General features: G+C 43.1%; 6 protein-coding genes and 2 long non-coding RNA genes across 11 annotated transcripts; 5 read left to right on the forward strand and 3 right to left on the reverse strand.

Moving 5' to 3' along the window:
• LOC139817335 (uncharacterized) lies at positions 1-1,978 on the forward strand. Of its 2 annotated transcripts, XM_071785334.1 has the most exons (5): positions 1-33; positions 212-319; positions 418-499; positions 567-695; positions 1,216-1,978. In XM_071785334.1, exons 2-5 carry the CDS (start codon positions 248-250, stop codon positions 1,440-1,442), a joined length of 510 nt encoding a protein of 169 aa, XP_071641435.1. In that variant the 5' UTR covers positions 1-33; positions 212-247; the 3' UTR covers positions 1,443-1,978. The 2 variants fall into 2 exon arrangements, with proteins under 2 accessions (XP_071641435.1, XP_071641436.1); XM_071785335.1 differs by lacking the exon at positions 1-33 and having other exon boundaries at positions 47-319.
• Positions 861-5,393, reverse strand: LOC139817332 (DNA fragmentation factor subunit alpha). The gene is made up of 3 exons (XM_071785328.1): positions 4,004-5,393; positions 3,512-3,824; positions 861-3,249 (listed from the first exon to the last, which is right to left on the reverse strand). The coding sequence occupies exons 1-3, from the start codon at positions 4,179-4,181 to the stop codon at positions 3,129-3,131; spliced, it is 612 nt and encodes a 203-aa protein (XP_071641429.1). The 5' UTR covers positions 4,182-5,393; the 3' UTR covers positions 861-3,128.
• LOC139817338 (uncharacterized) lies at positions 3,768-4,178 on the forward strand. Its single transcript, XR_011733198.1, has 2 exons — positions 3,768-3,906; positions 3,987-4,178. It is a non-coding gene; the product is annotated as an uncharacterized lncRNA (long non-coding RNA).
• Positions 5,394-5,800: 407 nt separating the features above from the next.
• LOC139817328 (D-beta-hydroxybutyrate dehydrogenase, mitochondrial) lies at positions 5,801-8,122 on the forward strand. Its single transcript, XM_071785320.1, has 6 exons — positions 5,801-6,163; positions 6,648-6,731; positions 6,816-6,990; positions 7,074-7,195; positions 7,279-7,383; positions 7,509-8,122. The coding sequence occupies exons 1-6, from the start codon at positions 5,948-5,950 to the stop codon at positions 7,905-7,907; spliced, it is 1,101 nt and encodes a 366-aa protein (XP_071641421.1). The 5' UTR covers positions 5,801-5,947; the 3' UTR covers positions 7,908-8,122.
• An 877-nt stretch (positions 8,123-8,999) lies between these two features.
• On the forward strand, positions 9,000-13,285 carry LOC139817323 (uncharacterized). The gene is made up of 10 exons (XM_071785312.1): positions 9,000-9,505; positions 9,594-9,640; positions 9,719-9,799; positions 9,917-10,123; positions 10,214-10,298; positions 10,386-10,508; positions 10,592-10,764; positions 10,841-10,942; positions 11,015-11,203; positions 11,296-13,285. The coding sequence occupies exons 1-10, from the start codon at positions 9,442-9,444 to the stop codon at positions 12,682-12,684; spliced, it is 2,460 nt and encodes an 819-aa protein (XP_071641413.1). The 5' UTR covers positions 9,000-9,441; the 3' UTR covers positions 12,685-13,285.
• On the reverse strand, positions 12,676-14,515 carry Mcts1 (malignant T-cell-amplified sequence 1 homolog). Its single transcript, XM_071785333.1, has 7 exons — positions 14,358-14,515; positions 14,096-14,235; positions 13,697-13,849; positions 13,541-13,641; positions 13,327-13,460; positions 13,119-13,186; positions 12,676-13,053 (listed from the first exon to the last, which is right to left on the reverse strand). The coding sequence occupies exons 2-7, from the start codon at positions 14,104-14,106 to the stop codon at positions 12,972-12,974; spliced, it is 549 nt and encodes a 182-aa protein (XP_071641434.1). The 5' UTR covers positions 14,107-14,235; positions 14,358-14,515; the 3' UTR covers positions 12,676-12,971.
• Positions 13,562-14,042, forward strand: LOC139817337 (uncharacterized). The gene is made up of 2 exons (XR_011733197.1): positions 13,562-13,687; positions 13,756-14,042. It is a non-coding gene; the product is annotated as an uncharacterized lncRNA (long non-coding RNA).
• A 580-nt stretch (positions 14,516-15,095) lies between the features above and the next one.
• Positions 15,096-23,765, reverse strand: Ubr1 (Ubr1 ubiquitin ligase). Of its 3 annotated transcripts, XR_011733196.1 has the most exons (4): positions 23,416-23,765; positions 22,792-23,011; positions 17,198-22,698; positions 15,096-16,792 (listed from the first exon to the last, which is right to left on the reverse strand). XR_011733196.1 is itself a non-coding variant. In XM_071785310.1 (3 exons), the coding sequence occupies exon 3, from the start codon at positions 22,663-22,665 to the stop codon at positions 17,266-17,268; it is 5,400 nt and encodes a 1,799-aa protein (XP_071641411.1). In that variant the 5' UTR covers positions 22,666-22,698; positions 22,792-23,011; positions 23,416-23,765; the 3' UTR covers positions 15,096-17,265. The 3 variants fall into 3 exon arrangements, 2 of the variants coding, with proteins under 2 accessions (XP_071641411.1, XP_071641412.1); XM_071785310.1 differs by having other exon boundaries at positions 15,096-22,698; XM_071785311.1 differs by lacking the exon at positions 23,416-23,765 and adding an exon at positions 23,163-23,390 and having other exon boundaries at positions 15,096-22,698.
• Positions 23,766-23,815: the final 50 nt, after the last annotated feature.

Consider the following 23,815-nt stretch of genomic DNA (forward strand, 5'->3'; position numbering starts at 1 on the left):
AGTGTACACTAACCTCAAATTGATAGTGCATATGTATGTATTAAACGTCATCCCATAAATTTTAATAACAATGAAAATCATAATAAAATTTTTCTACAAATTATGATAAATAAACAGCATTTAAATATTGAAAGCTAATTAGTTTCTATAATATCATATTAAATTCTTATATATATTATTTATTATATATATAAATTTTATTTTATTACAGCGTTATGAAAATCTTATAAACATTATTCAAAAAAAGATGGATTTAAAAGCTGTAGTTGTTTCTGGAGAAGCTCCGGAGTCTGATGATGATGCGTCGAATATTGTCACTGTATGTAATATATCACTGTATTATGTTTCATGCTGAATGTTTTGAATTTAATACAATTAATATAGAAAAGTATTGTCTACAAATTTTGTTACTTGCAGGGCCTAGGGTTTCCTACTACGCGAACGCCGTCAACCTACTGCGGTACCATTATCTCAGGCGAAGCACCAGAGTCTGACGATGGTAAATTTTGTAGATATTGATTTTTCTTTAAATAAGAATCTAAATAATATTGAATCTTTATTTACAGATCTGACGAGTTTGAGTAGTGTTAGTGGAGCGGTGGATGCCATGGCATGTCCTCCTTACACGGATCTCAAAATACCAAAATCTAAGAAAAGTTCTATCAAGTACAATAGTCTGCTTCACAAAAAATTACGTAAGTGATTTAATAATTGTAATATTTTAAGATGCATATATAATCATGTTTAACTTGTTTCACATTTATTTTTCTGTTACTCATAAAGTATCGGTCAAATATTGCGGACTATCATGTCTTCGTTGCGCGTTCAATAAAATATTTATAAAACATGACATGAGTATGTTACTTTTGTTAACATTCGTTTATTAATATTACAGCAGTACAATGTGCGTAACTATAGCTAAACAGTATTATAAGAGACTGTTCGTGTGGAATATCGATAACTTATTTTCCAATTATCCGTATCACTATCTAACTTAATTTCAATTTACTGCACAGACATATTCGCATAATTACAGTGTTTATCTATAAGTTATACTGTACAAAGAATTTTCTTATAAGTTTCTTATAAAACAGCGTTTATGAAAGACATTAAATTATACCTCAAAACACAAAATCGATATATGCATATACATACATACATTTCGCTTATTAATTTTGAACATCATTTAAATTGACATATGTTAAACTTGAACAGACGAGTGCAATGAAACCTTGAATAGAGACATTCTGCAAATGATCGAGGGCTCGATCACAACCAGCGTACAAGAATTGTCGGCTGTTAATCGACAGTTGCTGAGAGATGAACTGGTGTTACAAGAGGCTGTGTACCAATTACGCAACGCGTCCGGTCGGATGAAGGACGCCTCCGACGCTCTACGTCAACTCATAGACGACAACTTCTTGCATTCCGTTAAAACTTAACTTCTGCTAAACTTATTAAGTGCGTTTCTATTCTTAAAATATACATGTAGCAATGAGTAACAGGTAATGTGCTTAGTATATAATGCCATTTTCATGATACCGCGCATTAGATGCGGGTATTTAAAAAAAAAATGCGTTTTCCTCTTTGAGATCGGGGACATTGTTGAGCATTAATCGATCTTTCCTTTACTGGCAGTACTATTTAATGCGTCCTTATACTTTCCAACGCGTCGTCTCGGTCGCGTTTCGAGAATAGTATCAATCACATCAATTCATTATAAACTAATATTCTAAGATCGATCTGTGGAACCAAACGGTATTGCGCCTGATATTTAAGATACATTTAATCGTACAGCGAGAGAGCAAGTAGTTCGATACCGGCTGTTGCCTTTGCCGGCCTTTTTTTTCACCTCCGTATCATATAAATTTTAATCGCGGCGGTGGTTCTAATACAAATATATTTGTAATGCGATTATAGTATACAAGAGGCATGTGATAATTATATTACGATATATATATTAAAGAACGTCACGATATTAATACAGGGCATTTCTGCGGAGAGTAGACATACACTTTCGTTACGGTTCTAGAAAATGTATCATAAATGTGTATCATATACTTTGATTTCGTGACTTTCGAGGAACACATGAATATAAATATGACATTGCTCGGTTCGATTATTGATTACATAATCGTTAAATTGGAGTAATATTTAGTACCTAGTTACGTGTATGCATAGTCTTGTCAGAAACACCTATGTTCTTTCTTTGCTGCAGGTTTCCACGTGTTCTTTTTTCTTTCTTTTTTTTATCAAATAGCACAATTTTGCTTGGTATCAAAGGGCTGATATCGACTTTTTTGTCGCTATTGTTACATCGCTAATGTTAGTGTACAATGAATTGGTGATCTCAATGGAGGTGGTTTTCGTTTTCCCTATAAATTCAGTCTTAAATATTCCATCGATCTTCGTTGAACCAAATCTCGATATGACGTATCTAAGTACAAAAATCCCATAAACGAAACACGTTTCGCTAAGACTTGATATGGCAATATCGCGACGGAATACTTACTCCGGAACGTTACTTACCGCGGTTTTCCCTCTTATGTATTATTCAAACAAATTAGCAGTTAAATTGCGCATGTATAATTCTGTCGGTACAGCAAGGTATCTTTCTTTTTTTTTTTATGTTGTATTAAAGCAATTCCGTACGCTCACTAAGGATGTAAAGTATTGCCAAAGCATAGTTGTGCCACTGAATCGTGTGTATATAGATTAAAAAAATTCTACAAAAACTTAGAGCTACTATTTCCTCTAAGATGCGAAACCTATTACTATTATCATTATTATTTTTATTATTATTATTATTATTGATTATTACGGTACTAAATTATTGGGCGAACGCGTAAACTACTCGTGTTTCATGTCTCTGTACAGTGTTTTTATTTCTGCGTTTCTTCGTGTTCTTCGTATGCGAGAGATAACGAGAGTCTTCTCGCTGACACGCTGCGTTCAGCTTGAGCCACTAACGCTCGTGTTTGCAGTTACTTTACCAGTTTGTGTAAATAGCGATGGGCTCAATTCCAGAATAGAATCAGAGTTTGTTGTAGTTGGCGACCTTTATAGAATATGCGGCGTCGCACTCTATACATATTTGCTAATGTGAGGGCGCCCACCCCCCACATGGCCTACGCTCGCTCCATCTCACCCCCGCTCGCGTACATCTGGAGAAGAGCCATGGATTCCTGCGCTTGTCGCTTCTCCGCCAGGAATCTACCTGAAGCTTCCTTAAGCTGCTCGAGGAAGAGTCTGTAACAAGATTGGAACAAACATGGAAATTAATTATGCTGTCCTGAGACAATCACTTGATAGGATATCGTAAGGGATACCGTCTTGATAATAGTAATAGAAAGTATATTGTCTGAAATAGCAGAAGTAACTTCAACCAAGCTCTGATTAACTTGATTGACTATTAATTTATCAAGTAACACTTTGTTAATATGAGAATCAATTTTCAATCTTTTATTGAAGGAATTTAGTCGAAGTCACCCTGATTGTCTCCATCGCTTACCTGTCAGGCACTATGTCAGCTAAACTGTCAGGATCCATGTCGCTGAGTAATTCCAAGTCATTTCCTCCCAGGAGAGAGATGTGCGACGGGTCGCCGTGCAACGATGACACCAGAGGCTCAATGGGCGTTCGCCGTCGTCGAATCTTGTCGACTCTTGAACCACCCTCCACATTATCCACGTCATCCACGACGATGTAACGAGACGCCGTCGTGCTACTGCCCACAGCAACCCATTTTTGATCACCATGTAGTACCATTAAGCTCGTGTTCCTTTCTAACGTGGCGAAATATTCCTCGTCATCTACCTCTGTTCCTGTAACCATTTATCAACATGTGAAAGTACAACTTTATTCCTTATAAAAACACAATTGTATAGTGACTGAATGATCATTATGGTACATGTTTCGCAACAAATTATTATAAACATCTAATATATCGAAGAAATATTAGAATTGACGACTATTGTATGTTGCAGCATGAACGTTCTCTTACCATCCTGCTCGAGCACAATCGTCAGATCCGCGTCCACGGGCAATGCCAGTCTATTGCGTGCGATGTTGGTCAGCTCCTTGAGCGACGAGGCGGTGATGCCCTTTCTTCGCTCCCTAGTGTGATCGACTATCTTGTAAGGATTGCCCATCCCCTGCGTGACTCCGGTTGTTTCTGACATCTTTCTTCTTCACGATCGACGAACGAGAACGGATCCTAGTCCCGCTGATTGCTGGCTGGATTAATTCAGTCCGGTTTCAATTCGATATTACGATACTGGGATTCCCCGACGCTCAGCGACAAGCGCAATCGTCTAACAATAAGTCAGAAAGGATTTATTTCCCCGGAAAGAATTGACTGCTGCTAAGGCCTGATTCTCGTTGCACATTAGTTGGTCCGTGCCTCGACGATGTGTCAGGGAGATTCGAGTGACCCGCGCGTCCGACGATGACGGGGGGACGAGATGGAATACGCCCTTACGCGTACAAGAGATGTAACGAACACAACTGCGATGAACACGGTGTGTACAAACGCTGCTTCTAATTTCTTTTAGCGTCGAAAGGTATCCCCCTCGACGATGATGCACTAGGATGCGGGATGCGGTCGTATCGCTGACGATTTCTTGGATAAAAAATCGTGTCGCTCGGAAGAAGCAAACAGATATGAAAGGGCAGTGTTCAGGATCGCGTTGGATTGACCTGGAGGATCAACGGAGACTTGAACGAGACCTCCTTTTTCTCTCCTTGAACAATTCACGCGGATAAAAAAATCAGTGGAAGGCGGAGGCAACGGCGATTATGCGACGCGACAGAACGAGAGACAGAAAGAGAGAAAGAAAGAGAGTGATGTGTATGTGATGCCTTGAGTGACTGAACTGACCGTGTGTCAACTCAACACTGGGTCAACGGTGCAACTACCCCTTCTATTTATACCCCCTGTAGACTCTCTCACAGGCAGGTATATACAAGCGAGCGAGAGACACCCCGACACAGCATCTACCCCACCCACTTCTATCCATCCAACCCTCTGCCGTAGCACCCCTACACGGAAATCAATAACCTACCCCACTCCGCGGCCGCAGCCGCGCTCATTTTTTATCAGCACCGAGACGAGAAATTTACAAAAATACCTCAGCGTGCACCGTCACCAAAGAGGATGCATGCAAAATATACGGATTGACGAGATAATTCACGACACGTGCCAATCGATCCACTTCTCTGAAAACCAGAGGAGAGAGATTGAAAATATAAACGAATAAAAACGATTCTGTAATATTCATAAATATATTATCTAGATAATATGCGTTCTGAATGGAAATTTGCAAGTTTTATTTAAAAAAGGAACAGAAATAAAAATTAGATTATCCTCTTATTATTTTGCATTATTTTAAAATATTTTAATATAATAACTATGTATGAAAGAAGAGATAATTTAATATAAAAGAGTTAAAATACAATAAAGAGAGAATTTTATGCTATTTTAATGATAAATTATAATATATTTGTAGAATGTTCTGAATGTTTAACACAAAATTCATTAAAATAATAATATTAAATTTTATATAATGTATGTAATGTTATATAATTTTTGACACAATCATTAATCTAGATTAATGAAACTAACGTACTTTACAAATTCTTATCTTTTTGTTAGTCTAACATATATTTTAGTATTATTTATCATAATAATACATAAAAATTGAATTGTGTATTATTTAATAGAATATTAATTACTAAGCCTATAAATTCGACTTTCAAGTATTTCAATCTGCTAGGAGCTTTGAACTTAAGACACAGCACTGTAGTTATATTTAGATCAATGAGACTAGACACTGTTTTAAGTTTAAAGTTAGCTCAGGCATAGCCCAGTTAGGGCTCCTCCGTGAGCTACACCAATTTATTCGAATGGAGTCAATCACACGTTTTTGATATAAAATCTAAATCAAGAATGCCGTTATCGAGTGGAAATAAAGAGACCGACGACAGTCAGACATGGGAATTGGCAGAGAGGTGTCTGCTACCCATCGCATTTTCACATGCAATTGCAGTCATCCTGGCAACTATATTAAACACCTTTGGGATCTCGCAGACATCTAGCTTTGTACTCTTCTTGTTGCTATTGGTCATATCCATAGGATCCACATTATTCTATCACAATCTAAAGGTAAGGCGTTTGCGTTATGGTGTATGCGCTAACGCAAATCTTCAATATTTTCCCCTTTTTTCCCATAATTTTATTTTAAATTTTACGACTACATAAAAGAATTACTCGGTCTGACATTTGCTAAGTTAGGGCATGTATCGTACCCCCATAGTGACAAAATCATGTGTCCTCAACCTTTCATAATGCCATACACTTGTAGTAGACATTTGAAAGTTCAAAGGCCCTCTATATCTGAATTTCCATGGATTTTCACACTAGGCCTGGTCGAGACCTTTGACCTTTTTTGCATAGCACCTGCATAATCCACCTGTTATCATTGCATACCATACTTCCTGCTTCACACGTTTTTCTTTTGCAAAAGAATTTTAAGACCATTATCGCCCGATCAATAGCTTCATTATCAAAAGCGTTATGAAGCTTCATTACAGCAGATCATGATTCAATAAGTTGTGAAAGTTATATATTTTTCTACTTGATGCAACAGGTTACTGCAGCAGGAAAGGCAATACTAATCACAGGTTGCGATTCGCGCGTCGGATATGCTTTAGCTAAACAGTTGGACGATTTGGTAATGTATATATACGTAAAACATATAGCTCATGTTACCAATTGAATAATTTAAAGATAATGTCTATAATTTCCCTCTTTTAAGGGCTTCACCGTATTCGCTGGATTCACTAATAAAGCCGAGAATGAAGATATCATGCAGAAGCTAAAAGACCACGCGTCTGGAAGATTGCACGTGCTACAATTGGATGTTACCAGCGAACGTGATATACACTCGACCTTCCTCTACGTCAACGAAAACTTGCCTGACGGAGCTCCTGGTATATAGCTATATCTCTTAAAGCTTCCTGAGATTATCGGTGTAACGGATTATTCCTACGTCATTGTTGCTACGTTATTTCAGGATTATGGGCACTCGTGCATGCCGCTGCCTGGGTGACTCTCGGAGAATGCGAGTGGGTGCCCCCATCTGTTCTCAAGCGAAGCATAGACATCAACTTCATTGGCTTAGCGCGTTTAACTCAGGTATCATAAACGTTATAAAAATGTCAAAAGGTGCAAAACCCGTGACATAACGCGCAACACACTATCTCCTTTCTCTGTAACAGGTATTTCTTCCTTTGGTCAGGAGGTCAAAGGGCCGAATCGTTCTCGTCAGCAGCCTCTTGGCGCGGATACCGAGTCCCGTCCGAGGCATTTATTGCGCCCTCAAGGTAAATCCTCTTTGTCGTACGTGCAGCTAACCGTGGCGTTGTCTATTTGTATATATAATCATAAGACTGGAAGGGCATTAATAAGGCTTGAGTAGATCAATAGAAGATTATAAATATATCTTTAGGCCGCAGTGGAAGCTTGGGGATCGTGCCTAAGACTGGAGATGCGGAGATGGGGTGTCGACGTCGTGATCGTTGAGACCGGGGAATACGTCTCCGGTAATGCGTGGCTGAAGGACAACACTGCGCTGCTCGAGCAAGCCAGAGACATGTGGACTCAATTGGATCCTCAAACTCGCAAGGAGTACGGTCAGGAGCTGTTTCAGGGGGAAATGCTGGCACTGGAAAAGTACACCCAGGGACCGGAAGCTGATTTAACTGCCGTCACGAGGACCCTAACGGATGCTGTAGTAAAGACCTTCCCGATGCGACGGTACACACCTGTGTCACGCAGGGAACGATTGCAGGCATTGTGCAATCATTATCTGCCAAAACCGATCTACGACATATTGTATACAAATTGAACATCTCCTGTACGATACGTACTGACGATTAAACGCTCACAATACGATTAGGGGAATAGATGAAACGATAAAAATAAGGTCTTAGGTAAAGCAGAAAAGCAAGAATCTGTTTTAGCAGATTGCGTAATCATGTAAAGCACTGCCTATGCAAAACAGCTGCAGAAAGGTATATTGTACAAATTTAATAAAGTTACTTTATCAGATTACAAAACTTACGCTCCTCATAAGTATAACAAAGCTTTAATTTCCAAGAATTTCCCATATAAAATAAGCATACTTTTTTAACGCTATTTTACGGCTTGAACTTTAGTCCCCATATAAACACACAATCCATAATGTTTTGCGCCCTTCAACATTTTTAGAATTAGTATGTCAAGGATCACAATCTACTTTTAAAATTTAAATAACTTAATAATCTTAAATATTTAAAGAACAATTTAAGAAACACATATGCAAAGTTTAACGCGTTATGTTATATATGCAAAATTAGGTAGTCGCAAGTCCATAATTATGACGCGCTAATTTGAGTAATACAGTAACCTTCGACATCATTTGTATTTTTATATTTAAATTATCTCAATTATGCATATGCATTGCAATCGTATCGATTTCTTCTCAAGGTTAATGAATTACACTCGACAGAATAAAAATAAATAAATAAACATATGACGTAAAAAAAATAACCTCTGATTACACACTCACATGTACACAGAAGCATGACGTAACAAAACAGGTGAGACATTCTCGTGAATGCGCATTTAGATACGTGCCTCGACCAATCACGTCCAAATGCTAAAAAGTAATATGGCTACGGACAGAGATTGAAGGATTTTTAATTACGATTTGCAATAAAAAATAATTAAAGATTCCTGAATTAATAAAAGTGGAATACAAAATTATTCTCACAACAAGAAAAATAGAAAAATGCAATTATAAAGTACAAAATATATTATATAAAACAGCATGCACGGCAGCATCGAGGTTTTTGCCACGACGCTAACCAATGGCGTTCGAGATAAGAAACCGAGCCGCGCGATTGAATCCTTTTTACCATTGGTCGACTCGCCCCTCTGGAGCCGGCTTTCCGGCTCCAATAGGCGAGTCCACCGAGGGCACCGAGTCCACGGGGCACGGATGCGAGTGCGAGGAATACGGGAGAGACACGAGAAACGCGCTCCTTTCTCTTTTTCCTCCGCGAGTTCCCGTATTTCCCGTTCTCTCGCGGGAGTACCGGAATATTCGCGCGTCCCGTCGCGAATTATCGGCTCGAGGCTATCCCTGGGATTCTCTCGGTTTATTTTCAGCAACAAAGCCTGTGAACCTGAACGCCACGGTTGCGCGTCATCGATGGTGGTCGCGACACTCGCGACGCGCCCGTCGAGCGTACCGTGAGTTTAATCGCCGAGTATCGTCTTAATCATCTCCGAACGTTTCCGAGATCGACGAGGGTGAACCCCGAGAGCGCCGACGTCAGGAGTACCTCGCGGTGACCTTCGCTCTGTTTTCCCGGTGTAAGAGCTCGTCGTGATACAAAATGGCACTGCCAGCGAATTACAAGCAAGTCGCGATGGCTACGTCGAACATCGTAGCCTCCAATCGTAAGTATAATTGATTCTTTTCTCTCTTCCTGACTTGGAGTTGTCAGTGTAAATTTGGAGTACTTATACCGTAATATTTTGTGCGCAGAACGTATGAGAGCATCCGGTGGGAGTTCGAGCACCTCGACCAACAGTGTAAGTAGACGAGCACTTGTGACAAAATAACGTCTGTTGGAGATTTGAGTTTAATTGGAGCAATCTGTCTGTGTTTAGAAAGATACCCAGAGCCCGTTTGTACAAACTCCCCACAGTCATCCAGGCTTCACTCCCCAGAAAGTTGGAAAGAACACCAATGTACGTATCTAATTTCGTAAATAATGCAACTATGACAGATTATATAAAATATTGCATCTGTGTAACAACTTGTCATAAAAGAGATAGATTTTATTTAATGTCTGATTTTGTGATTAGGCTGACTCTCGTATGCCAAAACCACCCAAGCCACCAGAGAAACCCCTTATGCCATATATGAGGTACAGCAGGAAGGTATGGGATCAAGTTAAGGCTCAGAATCCCGAGTTAAAGTTATGGGAGATTGGTAAGATTATTGGGCAAATGTGGAGAGACTTGCCAGAAGAAGATAAGACAGAGTTCATCGAGGAATACGAAGCTGAGAAGGTATAAAGCACACATGCGTTCTATTATATTTTTATACAATTCTATAATTTATTGACTCGTTCACACATATTGTTTAATCGTTTAACACAGGTGGAGTATGAGAAGAGCTTGAAAACTTACCACAATTCACCCGCATATCTAGCTTATATCGCAGCTAAGAATCGTGGCAAGTCTGGTAGGTGTAATTAACATAGTTTTAAGACTCATGGTAAAAACTGTGGTGGCATTTTTTAACGTTACAAAATTTCTGTATTTTGTGCAGCATTGTGTGCAGCACAACAAAGCAATGATGATCGAGAGAGTCACGAACGTTCATCGGGCAGTAGCAAAAGCCAAGCAGCTCAGGATAGAAGGATTGATATTTTACCAGCTGAAGATGACGATGGTACATAAGTAACAATAAATTATTATTACGGATATTTATTAAAATATTTACTTTATAATAGTAATTTTGCATTTGATTAATAGATCAAGATGATGGATATTCTGTGAAACACGTGGCATATTCGCGTTACACAAGAAATCATCGGCTCATTAACGAGATTTTTAGTGACACGGTTGTCCCTGATGTTCGCTCTGTAGTCACTACTCAAAGAATGCAGGTTTTACGTCGCCAAGTACAATCCTTAACTATGCATCAGGTAATTAACGCATGTGTGTTACATTTTATAGTAATATCCTAATATCATAGTATGAAATGTATTTTGGATATTCCAGAAAAAACTTGAAGCTGAATTGCAACAAATTGAAGAGAAATTTGAGGCAAAGAAACGTAAATTCATAGAAACTAGTGAAATATTTCAAGAGGAATTGAAAAAGGTACAAAAAACTTTTTATAGATTAATAATATTTAATAATATTGCAGGATACATAATTATTCTTTTTTTTTAGCATTGCAAACCAGCGGTAGATGAAGAGACATTTAACAAACTGGTAGAACGGCAGTATGAAATTCTTAGACGAGAGAGATTAAGAGGAACGGAAGAGAATCGGTCGGATGGACCAGCATCTAGTGAATCTACTCCAAACTCCACTCCGACTCCAACTCCTGCATCACTTAATGACGAGAGCCAGCCTGATGTAATAATACTACATAACATTTACATAAATTTCAACGTAATCAAAATCTTATACAAAGAAATAGAAATACCATCCCGTTTGTGTGTGTGTAGGTCTCTGACAGTGATTCGATCGAGAAAAAATCCGGTAACGTCGAAAAATCTAATGTCGAAATGAACAAGAAAATGTCACCTCCATATACCGAGAATAAGATCGAGGCACCGCCAGCGGTGCAACCAAATGCTACTCAGCAACATCCGACCAACTCTGGGATGTTCTGCAGTAACATGGTCAATCCGATTCAACAACATCCACATCAGCAACAGACGCAAACGCCCCAACATCCGCCACCACCGCCGCTGCCTCAGCATCAACCGGCGCCTCCTCAGCAACAGCATCAACCTCCTCAGCAACAACATCAGCTTCCTCAGCAACAACATCAGCCTCCTCAGCAACAGCATCAACCTCTTCCGCCAGCGCAGCAGCATCAACCGCCGTCACAGCCACCCCAGCAGCATCAGCCTCCACCGCCCCAACAGCATCAAGTGATATCTCAGCCTCCGCAATCGCAACAACAGCAGCAGCAGCAACACCAGCAGCAGCAGCAACAACAACACCAGCAGCAGCAGCAACAACAACACCAGCAGCAGCAACATCAACAGCAGCAACATCAGCAGCAGCAGCAGCAACATCAGCAGCAGCAACAACAGCAACATCAGCAGCAACACCAACAACAGCCACCACCGCAGCCGCAACAGTCACCGGCGCCTCCGGTGATGTCGCCTCAACAACCGACCACGACAGCCGCGGCAGCAGCTGCGGTCGCGGCGGTGGTTGCAAGCGCGAATGCGACCGCAAATTCCGCTCCGCCAAACATGCCGCCGGTGTCCGCTCCCGGAAGTATGCCCATTCAGCATAATCCCCACCAGCAAGCAATGCTGCCGAATGCTCACCCGATGCCGCCACATCAGAGCGCCCAAGGTACCCAGAGCACGCAGGTTTTGCCGCCGCAGGGACCGGTAGCGAATCCGCACACCCCGCAAATGATGCCGCCCAATCAGGCCTACGGCCAGCAGTATCAGTCTGGACCAGGCCCGCAACAACCACAAAACGTTCCGTTAGCTCCGAGACCGCCGCATCCCTCTTACAGTTACTCTCAGCAACAGCCGTATCATCAACCTTATCCGCAATACGCTCATCCGTACTACCATCAGCCGTATTCGCAATACTCGCCCCATCCGATGGGTCGACCTCACGGTCACGGTCCACATAGTCCGCACAGTCCGCATTATCACCCGCAGTCGCCTCATACAGTCGCTCCTGAAAATAACGTCGGTGCTAACGTCGCAGGCGGCGCAACGGCCGCCGTGGCTTCCGCACCAGCGCCCGATACCAACAATCCTACTCCGTATCCTGCGCCCGCGGGACACTGCGAGGGCGAACGTACCGGTCCGTCGGAGAATCAAGAGGGCCAGGTAGACACTAAATCGGGATCCGCTTAAATATTCTTTATTTTACAAACGCTATTTTGGATTTCTATTTGACATGGCGTATCGCTGTTTTATCTCTATATCCTTGCGCCAGCAGACCCATTCGGCGTAATTAATTTATACAATAAAAATATAATGATAAGTTTGGTTTTATCATGATCTGTAACACTGTGGACGCAAGATTTGTCCAGAAATTATACTGTTCCACGTGAAATAATTGCGTAGTGAAGTAGAAATGGATAAAAGAACATCTGTATCTAAAATGGTTCTTTGATCTTGGATCCATGGTACAATCAGTCTTACTTCACTGGTTTCATTTGCCAAAGTCCATCATTCAAATAATGACAATTTTCGATGCCTACTCCCTTATTCACTTTGATGCTGGAAATCAGAAATGAAATATGAATAATTTAAAAGCGTATGTTGAAGAAATTATTTTGACTTACATCTCTTCTGTGGATAATGTCGTAATTCCAACAGCTAACGCATGTTGCTTGCCCTCAGCCATAACAGCCTACAGTTTGAGTTAAGAATTTGTATCTTATTACGGCGTTTTTCCCTGTTTCATTGAATTTGTATCTTATTGACGAAGAAATAAATTTGTTAAAACGTATCGCAATCTTTATCGAGATTGTACTGCGCTTAAAAGGATACGACAACCGTTTTTTTATCCACAGTCATCATCTTTGCGCCCTTTGACGTTAAACCAGGGCACATTATATTGGCACCGCTAAGAACAAACCTAATGGCACCCTTGTCAACTTGTTGCATTGGCAGGAAGAATGGATCTGAAAATGTATGTATCGCTATGAAATTTGTACAACATTTTTTTCTATTTCTCATTCGATCGACTGGCGAGGAAGCTTACACTTGTGTAACAATCTTAAAGTAGGCATCCAGGGACCCTCACGTTGACGAAAAAATAACAGATCTCCCGCTGCGTTCACTATGATCTCTATATGGTCGTGGCTGATGAAAAGAAAATTGTTAAATTACAAACAACTTTATGCAAACGGTAACTCACCATTTTACAATGCGAAAAGCGTCTTTCTTTGGTATTATAACGTCTATGTGGCTCTCCAGATGGGGATACAGCTCCAGGAGTTTCGCACGAATTCCCTTCTGCACGGACGACTTCAACTGCTGAACGCCGGAAACACTGTCCTTCTCATCGAATCTAACAAAAAAGTTAGTACGAATTTAAGCGACACATTTCAAGCACAATTTAATAACAAATATTTAAGCAGTGTCCATTATAATAGAAATTTCAGCATTTCCATTGTTTGTTGAAACTGTCATTTTTGTATCCTTGAAAAAAAGAATGCCGAGTGCTTTCTATCAATGAAATATATTTAAATTGTTTAAATATACCCCACTGTTCAAAATATTCTCCTTTTTACTCTTACACTTAGGCGACACGTACTTCTTAAACATTTTCTGGATTTTCCGTAACACACCACTGCTTTAAAACCTTTCGAACGATGCATTCAATTAGCCGGTCATTCACGACGTCGAGACGTTATCTCGGCCTGGACAGTCTGGATACGTTCTTCAGCGACGCCTCTGTCAACATGCGTGAAAATATTTCTTTTTTTTCCTGAGGAATGTCTTTCATTTATGGAGGTTATTAACACATTTGCGATTTCCAGCTTCAGGTTCTTTCGAATATATTTATATTATTTTACCAATTTTTCTCAAGGAACTATCCGCAGCTGGGAGCGTTCTAAATCTCTTTCCCTATCCTATATGCGTGCGAAAAATTGAGCGAGGTTAAGTCGATCGAATCACGCTGCACGCATTTGCACGTTCACACATGAATAGAATAAAATATGAATAAACACACGCGCGACTATTTTAAGGCCTATCCAGACGGATTCGCGTAGTCATGCCGATGCGTCACCGTGGAAACCGACAAATTGATCGTATCCAATACGGAGGCACGTTGAACGCGAGTGATTGGTCGATTGTAGTTGCGGGTCTGGGCCTTTGCGCGTTAAAAAAGATACCAAGTTCCCTTAATTTGAATAATACGGATAAGTAATGCACACAATGCTTTAATCAATATCAATTTTTTTGTCAAAAAAATTGAAATATGAGCGGTTTTTTTATTGCAATCGATAAAAAAAATAAGCAATTTTTTCTGTACTTCTGGATATTTGATTTCACGTAACATTTTTACATATCGATTTTTTAAACGTAGTAAGGATAACTTCGACTAAATCCAATTAACCGACAATTAATTAAGCCGGAAAAATAAAGATTTTAATGAATATGTTGTTTCTAATCTAATCTTTTTTCTCATGTCAAACAGCAAGAAATCGATAATTCTATCGTAGGAAAACACCGTAGCTAATTGATGAGCTAGTCGTTGATTAACTTTATCGGAGTTTGGATCGAAGGTCATTTTAAGAAAAACAAGAACATCAAGTTTTCAAGATATAATTTTTTTCTTTCCAAAGAAAATATAATTATATAAATTATATTAAATAATAGACTCCTTATCAACGATAAAATATCCTCTTTTTCTCTCCAAGATTAATTTATTGAATTCTGAAGAATATAAATAACGTGAGTTTGTATAAATCAATCTTTTGTCATGTGATGCATCTTACATTCTCGTCTCGCAAACAATGTTTGAAAAAAATAATCGACCAGGGAAAAAACAAATGTGTAATGTTTCGTAAGTGGCGATCGTACACCTATCATGCCATTTCGATTAATATCATCCTCGATAGATGAGAGCGCACATGAGATAAGTCCTTATTCTTTATGGACTATTTAGCGATATCAGAACTTTCAAGTAAGAATTAATACAAACAATCCTGCTGCGCTTGAGAATTCGAAAGGATACCTACTATAGAGAACACGTCTATCTACTAACAATAAGATCTTCCAAGATCCAGCGTTCGAATTTATATTCCGAAATCATCACCTCGCATTCTGCGAGTTTTAGTACAAATACACCTAAATCAATGTACAATTAACGACGTGTGACAACGTCCGCATTAATGTATTAATGTTGTCCATAACAAATACAATTATGCAACTCGTATATAATATATACGTATCTTCACGAGTATCATCAAAACGCTATTGATCATTGCATTATCGACCTTACATAAGCTATCTAATATACAGCGGCACAACCACTCGTACGTATTGCTAGAAACACCGGGTGCCAGGACATTGTAATTTCGTTTAAGCAATCCGGGTGTAACGATGAACGCAAAAACGTTGTACTGTCTTCCATCGCGGACTCGTTGGCCTCCGCGAAATGCGCCACATTGATTTTTTCTGTCGATTTCGACATTCGTGTCGCTTCGTAAACCACGAAGACGGGGCCTCTAAGCCTAAAGGGATAGAGAAAGAAATGTAAGAAAGTAAAGATTGATCGATCTGATAGAATAACGCGCTACAAATTGTCATCCTCTTGCAGCGAATCGCGGTATACACAAATGAAAGATGAGCAATCCATGAATCTTACAATCTCAGTATTTACACACTTCTTCCTCTAATAATATTAATCTTAATTATCCTCTATATCCGGTTACAGTTGTAAGAATCAGCTGAATCGCATGCGTTGAACAAACGAAGAGTCAAGTACGACGCCGGAGCTTCAGTGTCGCGGAGCGGCTTGTTAACATTCGCTTCCAGAGGAGCATCTAGAAGAGACTAGCGACGAGAGACAGAGAGATAGAGAGAGAGAAACAAATGTTAAGTTACGTATCATTTATTTCACACACCATTGAGACTTTAAAAATTACTTCATCCGACATAATCGCGTATTCTCTTCTGCCTTTTCATGTTCTGTCCATACGCATGAATTAACGTTAAGTGGGGGCAAAAGCAGGAGGATAAAAAAAAGAGACTCGTCGACCTAGAATAATTCGCGATTGTTAACTATAAAAATCGCAATACCGTTGCAGCATGATCGCTAATTGCATCGTGCTAATGTAGATAAATGGTAAATCGCCCTTTCACTCATTGTTCTAGGTCTTCGTAGTGATCTAGAGCGCAGGCTCCGTCGTTTGTACACGCAGAAAAATTCCGATTTTCGCAAAAAAACAATTCGTGACGATCGGTCGAGTACTGGAGCGTCATGTTAATCACGAACTCGCATCTACAAGCAACAAAACACATATGCAACAACCTTCGTAATATTTTTAATAAATATGCGAACAGAGCCATATAATAATTTACGTAACGGATAATATAGAAATTTCATTAACTTCGAAACAATCTAAAAATAGAAATTTTGTAAACTTCGAAACCACAATATCGATAAACTGTAAAAACGGCGGTTGCCACGCGAAGGGAGGCAGGGCGGAGTGACATATATGAAAAGGGAATAACATATCCAATTATCGTTTTTTTAAATGTACAAAGCCGTATCTTCGTGTGCGAGCACCGAATAAATTAATTTCATCGATCTCGTTGTAAACGCGGATCGAATTGTGGACGATCAACAATCAATACTTAGGCTGCTACAGCTTCGCTTAAGCGTAAAAATCAAATCTTTTCTCACATTTTTTTTTCCTTTCTTTTTTCCTTGTCTAAACGTCAGATCTGCATCATAGCAGGGATCCCACGGAGTTACAGATGTTGCCACTGGGTCGGCATCAGGTTGTTCGAGGACTGTTCGAATGCTCGGGTGACGGACTCGTGGATTCCATGACCGAGCCACATATGGTGCAGTCGCTGGTACTTCTCGTGGCAGAGATGCAATGGGTTACCGCGCCGCAATCCCTGATCCGTCTCGCCGTACTCGTCGAGATACGGCGGGCAGACGAAGGCACCGCGATTAGGAGGGCGTAACAACAGGATCTCGCATTCGCGTACGCGCAGAAACATACCGACGCCGAAGCCGCACTTGTTCGCGTGGAACGTGCACGCACCTACCATAGACTTGTTGTGCTCAATCTGGCAGCAGTAGCTCTGCGAGCAGAGCATCTCCCCGCAGACTAGACACATCGTCGGATTACGCGAGTCTTCCCGATCGCTGTTCGGACAGGTGAACTGAGACATCGAGTTGATGAGCTCGCTATAATCGTCCGGCAGATCTATTAGCTTGTTGACCTTCAACGGGTCCTTGATAATCGACACCTTCCTCTCGCCCGACATGTGATTCCAGACGGTAGGGTGTCTCCGCCACACGGCCATCAGCTTTAGGGCGACCTCCAGATGGGAGTAGATTAAAGCGTCGCAGGTAGTGGGCAGTCCCAGGTACTGACAGAGCTTCTCGTACGAGTCACCGCGCACCTGCGTCAATTCGCTTGGCGGCGGCACGTCGGTCACGTAATGGAAGTAGATAGCGCAACATCGGAGGAAGGGTCGACAGGCGGCCTCCACTCGTCGCCATACGTCGCTGGCTCTCGGTTTGTCATAGTGCACACCTAGAATATGGAACAGGGCAAAGTCCATTTTGCTCTCGACGACATTCTCGTCCTCTCCGTTGTCATCGTCCTCCGTCTCGTGGCTGTCGAGTTCCATCGCATCGGTGAAGTCGGACGTGTACAGGATTTTTGCTATATGGGACAGAAACACAAGCTTGAGCACATGCGAATCAAACACGTCGCCCGTAATGATAGGCGTTGGATTTGGAGCCGCCTCGTGCGCCTTCGTGTGAAAGATGCTCGGCAGCGTGTTAATGAGCGGTACTAATACGCCAAACGGATCGATGTCGAAAATGCTGGGTCCAGTGGACGGTGCCTCTATCAACAGTGTCAGCAATGACGCCGCATACATTTTGATGTTTTCGCGATGCGCCCAAAGGTTTGCGCGGTTCGAGTAACTCGAACCCAGAAGAGTTGATACTCGCACGAGATTCTCGAGACAGTCGTTTTGTCGGGAGGTCATGGCGCCCAGCAGTGGCTTGTCCAGATCGCGCAACAGGAACTCTGTCGCATGAATCGTATATGACACTGACTTCCAGGCTAACAAAGGCACCTTCGGCTCGCCGTCGAAACAACCGAATCCCTTGTACGTGTGATGCACAAAAATTGAAGCATACATGTTGAGCATGGCTTCCATCCTTCGCGCGATTAGTGGCCCAGATCGCGAATACTGCGTCTGGACCGGTTCCCAGGCACCCTCGAGCTGCTGACGGAGAACCGTTATGGGATTGACTATCCTCACTTCCAATCGATTATCCTCATCTTTCTCTTTCTCTATGATCTTGCCAAATTTCCTGTTCGGCTTGCATTCCATTGTGAGCGACATTACCTTCAGCCACGTTTCGAAAGTAATATCCGGCTGAGGCTCCGGGGTTGGTTGCATCATTCCTAAGGGCGGTACGAGCAGAAGAACGGTGTTACAGAGACACTCGCATAACGGGCAGAGATACTCATGGTTGTCAGCATCAAAGCTAGCCTGTTGTCGTGATCTATAGGGTCGCCGATTCTCCTTGGCGAGCACGAGGTCGACATAATCCTGCCAGCAGCGAGAGTGCATCACGTGGCCGCATGTGTTAACGTGCGGCGACATGCCCAATTTTGCCGACAGATACAGCGCATCAGGTTCTTCAAAGTCGCCGTGCCGTTGGCACAACACGGTAGATTGCTGAACAAACGCGGCTAACACCATTGCCGCACCGATTTCCGTCACGCTCTGATCCTCTTGGCACAGAATGCACGTGTACACTTTCTGCTCGCACAATCTACTAGTTTGACCGATGCCGACGGCAACTGGGGCACCTTCCTGACAAGAGGCCTCCGTCAGGTCCATGGCAGAACCACGATCATTGGTTTTGCTATTGGCGTCCAAGCTTGCTTCTTCGAACAGAGTGGCATTCTTCTTCATGAAATGTTTCTGCATAGCTGCCATTTGCGCCATGATCTTGGCACGCTTCTGAGCTGCCATTTTCGTCCGCCACTCTTTATCCGTTTCCTTGGTGTTAGCATCAGTATCGCCCGCTTGCTGCTCCTTGAGCACAACAGGCGCCGAACTGGTCTCTTTTCCGCTCAAACTGGCGACCTGACGATACTTCGCCAAGACCCACGTGAGCAGATCCTTGTGAGCGTCCATGCGCGGGCTGGTGGTCAGATTCTCCAGTAATTTGTAGATCTTCCATTTTGCTGCCCGCTCGGGAAACGCAAGGAAGGGATAGTAGCCGGATTCCTGTTCCTGCAATGCATAACCGATCAGATATAATACCTTGTGTACCTGCGGTTCGGAGAAACTCCTAGCTATGAAATTAAGCGCGCGTTCCAGCACAGTCTGTATGATGTGGAGCATAACGTCACACTGCAACAGATTCGCCACCAGACTGAACGATTCCGTTAGTCGAGGCAATTTCGGCGGCGGACAACATTCTAGTTCTCCCTCAGCTTTCCGGCGTTTTCGTTGAACCTCTTCGGATCTGCTGTGCTCTTCCTTCGTATAATGATAAAAGAATACGTTGTACTCCGAGTACAAGTTCGGATTGAGTTCGTACACCCCCTTTGCCGATGTATGTACTGGCTTCTTGAACTCCGCTACCTCGCGTATCACTCTTTCCAATTCGCTCTGAACGTTGTACACAACGTCCTCCGGTAACGTCTTGCTTAGCTCCGAGTGTGAGAGAGGCTTTATACACAGTTGCTGTATGATCTCCTTCTTGAGACGATCGTCCGCGGTCACCTGACCGACCCCGGGAACGTATCTCTCACCGATGATCGTGATGAGCAAGCCCAAGAACTCCTCCACCAGATTGATGGTCTGCCGCATACTGTCCTCTTCCGGATTCTTCAAGGCGTTCATCTCAAAATCTGGCTGCACCCAGTTAAGGAGATTAAACCTGTTTAGGATGTGAATCAAGAATTCGTTGCTTTCTATCAGTGACGCGCCGACCTGCAACAAAACGATGTCCCGATCGAGCATCTCGGTGCGGCACTTCACATTGTGATAGAAGTACAGCTGATTCAACAGAGAGTAGCCGTTTCGTCGCCACATGCCCGCGTGCACCTGCGAGATCATGGCCTGCGCCGTCAACACGGGATCGATGATCTGTTCGGGCGTCGGTTTCATCGGATTATTAAATTCGGGCGACTGAAAATGTAAATTGTATTTTTCCAGATGCAGAAACAGGCCGGCGAGGAATCTCGAGAGCGGCAGATGGATGGAAACTGGTTCGGACGCCACATCGTATTGCAGGCACGTTGCGCTATGATCCGCCAGTTCTCGCACCTGGCTCGGCGGCTGCTCAATACCCTGCTGTTCATATAGTTTTTTCAGAAGCGCCATGAAGGACTTGATCAGCACCACGCGGTCCGAGCTGCACCACTCCAAGGCCTGCGTAATGACTGGCGACAGTTTTATATGTAGATTGAACGCCGACTCCCATTCCGGCTCGTATTCCATATGTTGTCCGACTTGTCGGAGTACCGCGTCCATGCACTGCATACTGGAAAGAAGAGTGAATAACAGCGAGAGACCCTGTAAGAAACCACGTCTCAGATCATCCGTCCAGTCTTCTGGTTTTGCGCTCAGCAGGTACCGAAGGTCGTAAAGTACGTATTGCGCCCGCTTGAAGTTGTGGTGCGGCATGTTTCTCTCAAACTCCAATTTTCCAGTAGCGTTACATCGTCGGGAGCTCTCAGATATGAACGTAGTCAGGAGGTTGAATAGCGCTTCGTGCTGCGCGATTAGCAAATGCGCCAGAGTCGGGACGGTGAACAACTGAACGGAGAGCGAGACAATCGAGAACGAATGATCATGATCGTCCTTGATGAAATCCTTCATAACGGACGCGTAATTACTTGTGAATACAATGGAAAGCGCCTTTTTGCTCTCGTACTCCACGAGCATTCCGTAAATGAATAACCTGTGCCACACTGTTCTAGCGGATTTCCACAGTTGCGAATCTCTCGTGAGTATGCCCTCGACAACCGACATATCAGGTAGCTTCGTGTTGAGAGCGATGTTGCTAAACAGAACGCGGAAACCCTCGCAATGACTTATGAATTGTTGCAACCAATTGAGCAGTCTTATAGCGAACGTCTGATGGGCGACTATGTGAGTGTGAAGGACGAGCACCTTGAGCGGTCGATTGCTATGCCTGTACGTGAATTTCTCGACGTCGCCCCGCAATTCGTTGCAGTGCCGAAATATCGAGCACTTTATCACGGCTCTGCCCTCCCGGTCGACATTAGTCACATACTCTACGGCCTCTTTGTGCGAGCACTTGAGAACGCGCTGGAGCATGTTTATCACCTGATCGAAGGTGTGATGCTCGTCGTTGAAGAGCACGGTGCAGTAAGTATCAAAAATGTCCAATTGATCGAGCGTGAGCGAGTAAAATGCGGTGTCTCTGATGCAGAGATTCGATGGCAACGCCACGGTGTACCTCAGAGTCAGTAATTCGTAACAGTATTCCAATAACGCTTCAAAAGCCACTACCGCTCTCTCCGCGATGTCACCAGGCAGTTTGTTGCCGCGCGACTCCTTCGTCTGCGTCCCCGCCACATGCGTCTTGCAGAACGGTTCCTTCTTCCAGGCTTCCGGGTCGCCGCAGTCGCAGCATCCGCCCCCACTGGACGTGCCCATTTTGTACTTGTGGTTTCGATGAGCCGACTGCTTGAAACAGTCCACGCAGAGAACGCACGTAGAGTCCATGCCGCACTCTCTGCAGCTGTACGTCGGTTCGCCCATCTTGAACAATCTGCCGCATATGGACGGTGGATTGTCCATCATGCTGAGCTCCTTGAGAATCGCTTGCGGATCACCGCCGCAGATAAATTCCTCCAGGGTCCTGAGAAGCATCCTGTTCGCCGTGTCTTCGTCGATGACCCATTCCAGACAGTTGCCGTTACGCTCCGGGCTGTATATCTTTGGCACCCAAAGTCGCCAGTATTCCCTAAAGTTAATACTCGTCAGCACTCCCTTGTTCATCTTCTCTGTCCACACATCCACGCATCGTTTGTTTGTGTCTGGAAACACAGGTTGCATCGAAGCGAGATTTATCTCTTCGAGGACCAGAGGTAGCTGCTGGCTTTCTTCCGTACTTTCACCACTCATTTTGTCTCATTTAAACTTGCCACGTAATGTATACTGAAACATTAAGCACAAGAGAAAACGATGATTCATAAAGAAAAATCATACTTTTAAAAGGAAAGAGATAAGCATGTGTAGATAAGTACTAACCAACAGGATATACACAATAGAAGTGATTATAGAAGTAATCCAGGCAAGCGCATATTTCAACGTGTCCTCTCTTACATAGCTAATTCAGCTAATATTTTATCACTGCAAAACATGGCTATAAATTTCAGTAATCTCGCGTCTTCCACTGGAAGTTCAGATAAGTATACTCTTGGAAGATTCCTATTGCACACGCGTCATCATCTTCAACGGGCCACAAAATCTGAAAGCACAGCCATTTATCGTGTGAGCTCACGTGCCAAACTGCGTTTAAATATGGTGCCTGCACTTTTAAATATTGCCAAAATATTCGTCGCGAATTTAACTTCTACATATATAGTTGCACACATGTATACACATGTGTATACATATACACAAAGGAAACGCGAGATCCGGAGCCAAGAGCGCGACGACGACGACACGGGTGCAACTGCAACGCGACGTCACCGTACTGCGTTGCAAGCATCCTCGCGCGCGCGTATATATACGTCCGCGATATATCAGCGGATTAGTCAACGCGACGAGGCGAGCGGGGAGAGCGAGCCTTTCTTTTTTAAAACGTCAAGCGAGAACGTTTCCGAGGTGGCGAGGACTATTTTCGTCGACGGAGACGACGGGGACACTCACTGTTGCTCACTGCTGTCGACGAACGGGTCAAGGTTGACGAGAGGCGCTCCGCGATCGCGGGGACTCTTTGTTTCCCCCCGCGGGCGACCAAGTTTCACGCCACCACCCGCGACGACGACGATGACGACGACGACGACGACGACGATTTCGCGATCCGCGTCCACGTCTCGCCCCGACGGGAACAGACGCGCGCCGCTCCGACGATCAACCTCGCGACACCGCACTCTACGTAGCGCGGACGGCAGCGAGTGTTGACATGTCGCGGCGAAACGAAACGGACGATTATCCTGCGCACAGCTGCTCGATGACGGAGATATGTTCCAAAATGGCCCGTGTGACGACCTCTCGCCACCACTCGCCACGATTCGCGATGCTCGCGAACCCTGCCGCGCGGTCCGGG

This window comes from Temnothorax longispinosus, chromosome 8, assembly GCF_030848805.1.
Source record: "Temnothorax longispinosus isolate EJ_2023e chromosome 8, Tlon_JGU_v1, whole genome shotgun sequence".
NCBI classification, from domain to species: Eukaryota; Metazoa; Arthropoda; class Insecta; order Hymenoptera; family Formicidae; genus Temnothorax; species Temnothorax longispinosus.

What these genes read in the sequence shown, in the direction of transcription:
- LOC139817328 (XM_071785320.1), top strand. Translation starts at nt 5,948, where the DNA reads ATGCCGTTATCGAGTGGAAATAAAGAGACCGACGACAGTCAGACATGG. An exon ending in TATTCTATCACAATCTAAAG is followed by an intron (nt 6,164 to 6,647) that starts GTAAGGCGTTTG and finishes TTGATGCAACAG; the next exon opens with GTTACTGCAGCAGGAAAGGC. An exon ending in CTAAACAGTTGGACGATTTG is followed by an intron (nt 6,732 to 6,815) that starts GTAATGTATATA and finishes CCCTCTTTTAAG; the next exon opens with GGCTTCACCGTATTCGCTGG.
- LOC139817332 (XM_071785328.1), bottom strand. Translation starts at nt 4,181, where the DNA reads ATGTCAGAAACAACCGGAGTCACGCAGGGGATGGGCAATCCTTACAAG. An exon ending in GATTGTGCTCGAGCAGGATG is followed by an intron (nt 3,825 to 4,003) that starts GTAAGAGAACGT and finishes AAATGGTTACAG; the next exon opens with GAACAGAGGTAGATGACGAG. An exon ending in GCTGACATAGTGCCTGACAG is followed by an intron (nt 3,250 to 3,511) that starts GTAAGCGATGGA and finishes ATCTTGTTACAG; the next exon opens with ACTCTTCCTCGAGCAGCTTA.
- LOC139817335 (XM_071785334.1), top strand. Translation starts at nt 248, where the DNA reads ATGGATTTAAAAGCTGTAGTTGTTTCTGGAGAAGCTCCGGAGTCTGAT. An exon ending in ATGCGTCGAATATTGTCACT is followed by an intron (nt 320 to 417) that starts GTATGTAATATA and finishes TGTTACTTGCAG; the next exon opens with GGCCTAGGGTTTCCTACTAC. An exon ending in AGCACCAGAGTCTGACGATG is followed by an intron (nt 500 to 566) that starts GTAAATTTTGTA and finishes CTTTATTTACAG; the next exon opens with ATCTGACGAGTTTGAGTAGT.
- Ubr1 (XM_071785310.1), bottom strand. Translation starts at nt 22,665, where the DNA reads ATGAGTGGTGAAAGTACGGAAGAAAGCCAGCAGCTACCTCTGGTCCTC.
- Mcts1 (XM_071785333.1), bottom strand. An exon ending in TTTAAGATTGTTACACAAGT is followed by an intron (nt 13,461 to 13,540) that starts GTAAGCTTCCTC and finishes ATACATTTTCAG; the next exon opens with ATCCATTCTTCCTGCCAATG. An exon ending in TGGATAAAAAAACGGTTGTC is followed by an intron (nt 13,187 to 13,326) that starts GTATCCTTTTAA and finishes CTCAAACTGTAG; the next exon opens with GCTGTTATGGCTGAGGGCAA.
- LOC139817323 (XM_071785312.1), top strand. Translation starts at nt 9,442, where the DNA reads ATGGCACTGCCAGCGAATTACAAGCAAGTCGCGATGGCTACGTCGAAC. An exon ending in TTCAAGAGGAATTGAAAAAG is followed by an intron (nt 10,943 to 11,014) that starts GTACAAAAAACT and finishes CTTTTTTTTTAG; the next exon opens with CATTGCAAACCAGCGGTAGA. An exon ending in ATGACGAGAGCCAGCCTGAT is followed by an intron (nt 11,204 to 11,295) that starts GTAATAATACTA and finishes GTGTGTGTGTAG; the next exon opens with GTCTCTGACAGTGATTCGAT.